General features: G+C 40.9%; 1 protein-coding gene across 3 annotated transcripts in view; it reads left to right on the top strand.

The window, feature by feature from the left end:
- tfap2e (transcription factor AP-2 epsilon) overlaps positions 1 to 7,521 on the top strand; it is a 13,942-nt gene extending 6,421 nt beyond the window's left edge. For 2 of the 3 annotated variants that reach the window (XM_030740859.1, XM_030740862.1), the window contains exons 4-7: positions 2,113 to 2,344; positions 4,841 to 4,959; positions 5,518 to 5,656; positions 6,479 to 7,521. In XM_030740859.1, the coding sequence (XP_030596719.1) occupies positions 2,113 to 2,344; positions 4,841 to 4,959; positions 5,518 to 5,656; positions 6,479 to 6,740 (752 nt within the window). In that variant the 3' untranslated portion in view covers positions 6,741 to 7,521. The remainder of the gene's footprint in view (positions 1 to 2,112; positions 2,345 to 4,840; positions 4,960 to 5,517; positions 5,657 to 6,478) is intronic. The other variant, XM_030740860.1, reaches the window with a different exon arrangement.
- Positions 7,522 to 9,592: the final 2,071 nt, after the last annotated feature.

The raw sequence follows: 9,592 nt of genomic DNA on the forward strand, positions 1-9,592 counted from the left end.
GTGACAGTGATTCCACTTGTTTGCCAAACACTTAGAATTGATCAATTACCGCAGCGAGACTCTCCACGGCGAGCACTCGCAGCAGATAGCAGAGCAAACCTAAAGCCCTCATGAATAAGAAAATCCAACAGGGAGCAAAAATGAGATAGAATATAGCGGGGTGGTGGGGGGGAGACAAGGAAGGAGGAGGGGGTGGGGGTGGTATGACAAGTGGGAGGCACACGAAAGAGTCAAGCAAGAGAGTGAAAGATGATAAGAGAAAGAGAGGGAGGCGCAGGCAGATGACAAAGGAGGGAGAAACTCCGCTGCTCTGCGGCCTTGTCGCCTGGTTAATCAGCTGGTTGTGAATGAGGGGATTTTAGAGATTGTATGCAGTTTGGGAAATCTGCGCTGCACAGCAGGGTGCTGCAAAGAGGCCACCCGCTGCCCTCAGAGTGCAACGAGGCAGCCAGAGTTGCTACAATTTTACAGATAATATTTCTTTCAAAAGAGAAAAGGGAGAGGATAGATTGCAGAGCCATCAGGGATGGAACAACCACAGGAAGTGAGACTGAGAAAGAATTATTATTTTTTTTAAAAAGTACATGGTTGTTTTAAATAACTCCTCAACTTTCACATTAAAGAAACTAGATATTTCCAGGTTGCATTAATGGCTTAAGGTTTCTTGAACCAGAGATTTTTTGGCTTGCTAATGCCGCTGAGATGTTTGATTGCTTTATTTTAGTTCCTTAACCCTCTGAGATTTGAGCCCTCATCAGTAATGACAACTAACCCTAGCCCTGTGGTATCAGAACATGCCTTCTTTGTTTCCTTTAGGGAGTCACCACAGCGGATCATCTGCCTCCGTCTCACTCTAGCCCCAGCATCCTCACCTGTCACACCAACCCTCTGCATGTCAGAAGATGAGATTTTTGAAAAATTATCTCCCAAATTTCTTGCAATCAGGGGGACAAATAATAATAATAATAATAAATACAAGATAAAGATTCCAACTAACAAGCATCCGAAACTATTCACCCTGTTTGTGCCTCACCTTAAAGGACTGGATCTCCCAAATTAAAAATCAAATTAAAACAACATATTTCCAGGTTGCTTTGGTAGCTTAAGGCACTCATTGTGAACCACAACACCCCAATTTTAAGCCTAACCAGGGACCTTTGTTGCATGTCAGCCCTCATTTCTCTTTCTCCTCATTTCCTGTCCTCTCTCTACTTTTAACTCAATAATTTTCACCTCCTAAGCGCACAAACATGTCTGTCTCTTTCACATCGTTTCACTAAATTTGGATAGTTTCTGTTTATTGTTGATTTTGCACGCACGATGATGCGGTAAAGGAAGATGGAAATATGTTTGTGCTGCTAACACAATTAAAACATTGAAATTTAAAAATAAAACAACTATCCAAAGACCGTGGATGATAAAGGCAGCTAGCAGTTTTTATTACTGTGCAGATAAACGGTTTCTATAGGAACATGTTGATGTTTTAAATGTAATTTGGCCATAATATGTGAATATTAAAAAAACAAAAAAGATAGATCAGATAGCTGCAAGGTTAGTTGGTTTACGATTAAAGACTATGACTTAATTTCATCATCTCACAATATAAAAACTGAAGAAAAAAAAAGAAGTTGGGGGTTTTAAAATGGAAAATCTTGCACTTGCTGCTTGGGCTGCAACAGGTACAATGAATGTTTACACCTGATTATTGACTGATACAGTGGGTGGAATAGCCTTTGACCAGTCCTCCGAAGGTTTATCTGTCTAACCTTTAAGCAGGATTTAAAGTAGTTAAGTGCAAATTGAGCTCCTCGAGGTGTGAAGCAAAGCTATTTGAGAATGCGCAGTTAAAATGTAACCACCTGCAGCTTAAAGAACAGAATCAACAAGCAGCGCTCCAGAATTAGAGCTGTCAACGCAGGGGAGAACATAACACTGAATAGATTAATCAGGAGGGGTGGAGCGCACTGTCACGCAATCATTCACACAACACAATCGCTGCTGCACATGACATATGTTTAGATTGATGATCTTTATTCTTTTATCCCTCCTCATCCTGTTTTTGTTGCTCTAATAATTGCTTTTCATCCCATTTGTCTCGCAATTCCTCCACAGTTCCCATCCCGTCCAAGCTGAACGGCTCGTCCCTGTCCGCCTTGTCCATCGGTAAGGAGGGTCTGGGAGTGGGATCTGTCTCCAACCCGGCGGAGGTATTCTGTTCAGTCCCGGGTCGCCTGTCGCTGCTCAGCTCCACCTCCAAATACAAGGTGACGGTCGGGGAGGTGCAGCGACGCCTCTCCCCACCTGAGTGCCTCAATGCTTCTCTGCTGGGAGGAGTCCTCCGCAGGTGAGGAGCAGACAGGGAATGAAAGGGTGGGATTTAGATTTAAAGAATTTTGTTGTTGTTGTTTGGAGAGTGAAATCAGGTCTTTAAAGATTACAGTCCAAGAAAAAATACCAATTTTTTTTAATGATTGGTAACTTTTACCTCATTAGAACTAAAATATTTGGTAAAATGAAGCAGTCCTCAAAGTCCTCATTTATCTATAGACTAACTGATGCAGTGAATTTAATCCTTTATAACAGAGAATTTTCATCGTGGGCCACATTCAGTTTGATCTTAAGTGGGCCAGACCAGTGAAACTCGCCTTTCTGTCAGTGTAAAGAAGTTTAACTGCACATTTAATCCCTGAGATATCTTAATATAAGAAAAAGAAGTGCAGTTTCAACAGTACATCTCAGTTTTTCTGCATGACAAAGAAACGCCGCTCTTTGGGCTTAAATTGTAAGAAGTAATATATAAATTAATAGAAGAGGATCTGGCAGTTAATTGGCCAGAATGTCCTGTAATTATAAAACAGAAAGTTTTTGTTAATTCAAAGAAAATGCCAGATTTAATTTTTTTTTCTACTGTAGACCCATTGTTAAAAAAAACAAAACAAAACAAACATTTCTATAACAAATATTAAAAAAACAGGAACTTTTGTTACATTTAATTGTTTATCTATTAATTATTGATTACTTTGGTGTAGTTTGAACAGCCATGGGGGAAATCTTTATCAGTAGGAAAAGCTGTAAATCTTCTGAAAATACAATTAAAAGCTCAAAATTTATGCCCTCCTTCACATTTTCCAAAGCTGTCTAGTGGGCCGGATTAGAGTCTTTGCCGGGCCTATTCTGGCCCCTGGGCCTTATGTTTAACACTCCTCATTTTTTTTTTTTGTATATTTCCTTTGACACATTCATTTCGTTTGTTCTTCTATTAACTGTAATATATATCGGATGATATATCAATGATAAAGCAATGCTTAAAATGCCACATAATACACCTTTAAGCTTGGGATCAAGTCACCACTCAACTAAACTCAAGCTCTTGGTGGAAAGATATATTGAGATTGATGGTAGCCATGATATGTAAAAAGGACATAATAATATACAGAATGATAATATACAGAATATATTGTTGCTTAATATTATAAAGAATCATGCATCTGTTCCTTTAGTTCTTTTTTTCTACACTTATGGCTGCAGAGACAAAGTTAAAGATTTATTTAACTGAAAAAAATTATTGTTTTTTTTAAATTTTATATATATATATATATATATATATATATATATATATATATATATATATATATATATATATATATATATATATATATATATATATATATATATATATATATATATAAAACTCATTAATATTTGCATTGAGAATACTTTCAGCCATGCTAAACACGTCACATTAATCATCATGACGGCCCTACTGTCTACAATACACTCCATATATCAGGACATTTCTGCTTTTAGCTTTTCAGAATAAGACTGATTTTAATCTAAGTACAGGACCAGTGCTGAGGACCCAAAATGGGTCATGAGACTAAATCACAAGAGAAGCAATGTGGTTTAATGAACTGTGGCCTCGGGGCAAGAGAACAAGTTTATGATTTGAGTTGCAGGCTGAAATACTTTGAGAGGACATAATTAAAAGATCTGAAGGGTGGTAAAAACCCAGTGCCTCCCCTGCAGAGAGATACAGATACCCCAGTGATAACAGTGCATCACTGCCTATCACTTTGAGGTACTTGTACTTAACCTACTTTATACTTTTGCGGATTAAGGAATGAACTCCACTGCAATTATCTGACACTTAGACTAAGTGATTACTTTGGAAATTATAGCATTAATACATAAAACTTGTTGTTTATTTATGCTGCAACAAATGAATATCATTTCTTTACTTGCATATGATGCATAACTCAGTGCCTTTTGTTTATTAATATAAACTATAGCAATATTTAGGTGTTTCTGACAATACTGTAATACTATACTTCAGAATATATACTATAATGCAGAATATTTCTTAAATTGTAGTACTGCTGATTTTATGTGCTACTGCCCATCACGTGAACTCCCAAAAAATAACTCTGCATAAATAAATACTGAAACTACCTTAAATTTAAAGGTTATTGCAAAGTAAATCATAGGTGTATCCAAATATAAAGTTGATATGAATTATGTGATGAAGGTCTGAAGAGCTTTAATAGATCAACTCTGTGCAAGATGCATTGGTTTTAAATTTTAATCGAGCAAAGAGGCAGCACAGTAAAGCAGCGACTGGATTAAAGGCGAAACACTGAGAAAAATACTGGATAGTATCAGAGCTGACAGGGAACATAGGGAGAGTTTAGCTTCATGCACACACACACACATACAGAGGGACACACAGAAGCACACCACAACAAAACTCATAAAGACAAACACAGACACACACACACACACATGCACACACACAGAAGCATCTCCTAAAAACTGCTCCCTCTGTTTCCCTGTCCCCCCTCAGGGCGAAGTCAAAGAATGGTGGCCGCTGTCTGAGAGAGCGTCTGGAGAAGATTGGCCTCAACCTGCCCGCCGGGCGACGCAAGGCAGCCAACGTCACTCTGCTAACATCTCTAGTGGAGGGTAGGGAAAACGCACACACACATATATGCACACAGGCACGTACACATATACAGTGACCTGCATACATGCTGACAGATAGAGACACATAGTCACACAGAAAAATCCCTGCATGAGCACACATGAATAAAGAGTCACAGCGTGGATGGCTGCATGCGTGCATACGAGTGCACGCACGCACACACACACACACACACACACACACACACACACACACACACACACACACACACACACACACACACACACACACACACACACACACACAGAGGGTGTCCTTTAGAAAGCTGCAGCTGCAGCCAGAGAGCAGTGAACTGTTTGAGTGGTGAAAGTGAGCAAAGTGGTTGGTGAGTTTATCTTGACCCGACCCAAACAGTCGTACCGTCAGCTGCATGTATTTAAAAGTCTTCATCTGGATAATTATTTGGCTTAAAATAAACTGAAGCCCTGAACTTAGCATACTTAGCAGAACTTGGCTTTTTTAATCCCTTTTTTTTAATCCCTGTGCTCAAGTCAACTCGAGCTTCCTTTTAATCTGCCTTCTCTCTTCTCCTTCTCCAGGTGAGGCCGTCCATCTGGCGCGGGACTTCGGTTACGTGTGTGAAACAGAGTTTCCAGCCAGAGCCACAGCTGAGTATCTGTGCAGGCAGAGCGAGCCCGACCAGCTCCCAACGCGACGCAGCATGCTGCTCGCCACCAAGTGAGTGGCTCATCTCTTCTTCTGCTCATTTCACTCTTGAATTAATCTTGCATGAATAGCATGAGTCTGGTGATATTCAGCGTTTTTTTTCTTGCTTCAACTAGTCCCGTATAAAGACCCAGGCCATTCTGTCTCTCAAAACTTTTCAAAACCGGTCACATAGAAACATTTTTGAAAGATTTTAAAAGTTTTTTTGTGCTGTTTGTGGACTGTGGATCTGTGAAATGAACTTTATCGGCAAATTTTGATGAGACGGGAGCAAAAAGATGTCAATTTATGCATCTACAATTGATACATGGGATGAAAAGCAAACGTCTGGTTCTTTTTTGTCTTAAAGGTGATCTATTATGGTTTTAATCTTAGACATCACAAGAGTAGTTTGCATGATTCATAGTTCAAAATAACTCTTTATTTCACTGGGTCTTTGTTTATCCCCTCAGTTCATTCTCCGTCTGAGACAAGCTGTTTTTACTCCCCTCCCTTTAAGTCATCTTTCTTCTGATTGGGCGCCCCTCTCAAAGAAAAAGTTTGAACAGCAAGTGGGTGGGACTTCTGGGAGTGAGATGACCATATTAGGCATATCCCCTCTCATTGACATCATCAAGAGCCAAATGTTGGAAAAACTGCCTGACACTGATCATTTAGAGCAGTCTGAAGCATGAGCTTCAGCATGAGAAAAAAATGTAACTTGCTGATGAGACTAAAACCAAACAATAAGTGAACTTTCTGTACTTTCTAAATTGTTAAATTGTCTGCTTTCAAATGTGCACTTTTCCTTTGCCAGCGCAGCAAAATAACACCTAATGCCTGATCTCTTCTCAGGGAAATCTGCAAAGAGTTTGTGGACCTCATGTCCCAGGACCGCTCCCCACTCGGCGGCAGTCGACCCACCCCCTGCCTGGAGCCGGGCGTCCAGGGAAGCCTCACCCACTTCAGTCTGCTCACCCACGGCTTCGGTACACCCGCCATCTGCGCAGCGCTCTCCGCCTTCCAGAGCTACCTGATGGAGGCGATCAAATTGCTGGACAAAGGAGAAGGTGGAGGGAAGAGCCACCATGACAAGGAGATGAAGCACCGCAAATAGAGGGAGGGGAACGCGTGTGGATGAGTGCATGGATGGATGAGAGGCAGAAGGGAAGAGAAAAGAGGGAGAAAAGACTTGACTGGCGCCCTCTGCATCTTTACCTTTGCCCTGAGGATACTGAGACTTTTACCTCCTCGAAACCTCTATAGCCCCCCGCTCGCCGAGGAGGCGGGGCTTATGATGATATCTGTACTGTAATGTGTGTCCACAACCACCTCGCTCAAAATGACGCATGGACCTCTCTTCTCAGTAGCTGGTTTGTGTCACGATGGCGTCTCTTCATGATGAGTTCCCTCATATGGCAGTACGCTTTTATTTATTTCCCCCTTCCTTTTATTTACTTTGGTAAACATGTCACCTTTATGTGTGTTTTAGAAGCCCCACGCTGTCATCACACACACACACACACACACACACACACACACACACACACACACACACACACACACACACACACACACACACACACAGAGTTTGAACTGAACTCATCTGGGAAGTGCCATAAGCCATATCCGAGACAACAACCTGCTCTTTGCCCCTCTGGAACTTTGGAAGACTTTTCGCTCCACCTGACTGGACAAACTCAGCTTCCATATGTAGTTCTTCGTAGTGGGTGCTCATGGGAAATCGAGTTTTACTGGATTCTCCAGCAGCAGGGGCGAAAGAAGGCGTGAGAGGCAGCTAAAGGAGATTTGTTTTCTTTTATTTTGAAGTACTGCGTGTTGGTAACTTAAGAAAATAACACAAATCATTTTGTACTTTCTGTGTATGTTTATTATTAATGTTATTACTGTTGTTATTATTATTGTATTACAGCATAAATGTAATATATTATTAAAGAATTAAGAACTGATTGGTGGAGTTTTCTTGTTTTTGACATAAAGGGAAAAAATCATTTTTATTTGTCTTTACTGTAAGTCTCTCAGGACTCAGACCCTGCTCTCCCTGGGGAAAGTTTTCCGTTTGCACTATTACACCAAATTGGTCAAAATCTCTCGTCACAGGCTGGATTTTCAAAAGCCTGAAAACTAAGCCCAGAGGAGATGCAGGAGTCCACTACCCTCTCAGAAAAAATGCTGCAAAAAATACTCCATCGAGGATCTTACTGATTTTATAAATCCGCTGATTTCCTTTAAATATACCAGAAATTTTTTTTGCAAAATTCCTTAAAAACTTCTAAATAAACAGGAAAAAAAGCCCCGTGGTTCTCAACCCAGTAACTCATGTGATCTCCTGACTTTCCTTCTAGAACCACCGCAAAATTCACGTCAGTGGATTTGAAATGTCTACCCAACAATTCAAAGGAATGCAGTGACATCTGATATCAAAGTACACCCCTAGGATGAACTTTAATTCCTTATCTGGTAGCATCATCCTCAGTTTAAAAAAATGTAATTTGTCCAATATTTTGCTTTAAAAACATCCCTGGAAATGTTCTCATTCACCTCTGCTGTGTTCCCAGTGCTAATTTGCAAATGTTAGCGTGCTTAGAAGCTAAACAAAGATGACTAACTTGATGTGAGTTTGAAGTATTATCTATTTCAGTGGTCATCTGGATATAAAATCTGCATGTGCACATTCACTGGTCACTGGACACCCACTCTTTAGAACAACCTCCCCGAGGAGAAAAGATCGATGAGCTCACGTTCATCTTTAAAATCTCTCTTAAAGACATATTTTTTTTAAGCAGGCTTTTTCTGTGCCTCCATTTTGAGTTAGTTTAATGTTGTCCGTGTTTTGCCACCGTCTCCAAGTGATTGTTTTTCATTTCTTTTACTTATTTTATATTTGCTTTTAATTTACCATCTTCTTCTTTCGGCTGCTCCCTTTAGGAGTCACCGCAGCGGATCACCTGCCTCCATCTCACCTTAACCCAGCATCCTCCTGAGTCACACTGACCCTCTGCACGTCCTCATTCACTACATCCATGAATCTTCATAATCCCTATAGATTTGCAGTCCCTAATCTCACCTTCTCGATCCCACCTTTCCTTCTCTCTCGCTGCCTCCTAACATGCCATCCCCCGGTCCTTTTCCTTTGTCTTTGGTCATGAATAGCACGGTTTCCACCAGCACCCTGTTGGCCACCAACAGCACAGGTAGTCGTCGTTAACCTGGGTCCCGACCGATCCAGTATGGAAATGTCATTCTTTATGATCCGCATGTTTGATTTGGCCAGATGTCCTTCCAGACACAACCCTACCTATTTATCCATGCTTGAGACCAGCACTATTATTTGAATTTTCTTTACTCTCAGTATTCCTTTGTGCACTCAGTATTTCAACAGGATGCCAGAGGAAACTTTTTCACCTTTATCGCTTATTGTATTTGCTGGACACAGCCACCGTGACCCTTTGTTTACGCCCTGTTATGAAAGCTTGAAGTGAATACTCAAAGCTTGTTGCTTTGAAAGTGGATGTGGCGAGTGAGGTGCAGATCTGACTGTGAAACATCACCCTGGATAATCCTCCTTTCTGATTCTAAGAATGACAAAGTGTTATGTTTTGTTCGGTGCGACCATAAACTAGCGATTGAGTCCATAAAATGTTTACTGGGGTTCACAGAGAGAGGAAGCCAAAGAACATTTCCTCATAGACTTCCAAGTCTTTTTGCAACCAGAGGAGTCGCCCTCTGGTGGAGATTCAATGAAATTCAGCTTTATGGCACTCATACCTTGAAATAATTGTCAGACCTTTTATGCTTTATGGCTCACCAAAAGCCCATTCAAAAAAATTCAGTGCCCCTCTTTGCCGCCATCAGGGGCCCCAGTGGAGACAGCAGTGTCATAGCTGAAGCCCAGTACGTGGGAGTAGCACGACCTCCAGCGCCCAACAAGCCACACCTCGGCTCCCC

Source organism: Archocentrus centrarchus, chromosome 11 (assembly GCF_007364275.1).
Source record: "Archocentrus centrarchus isolate MPI-CPG fArcCen1 chromosome 11, fArcCen1, whole genome shotgun sequence".
In the NCBI taxonomy this organism is placed as follows: Eukaryota; Metazoa; Chordata; class Actinopteri; order Cichliformes; family Cichlidae; genus Archocentrus; species Archocentrus centrarchus.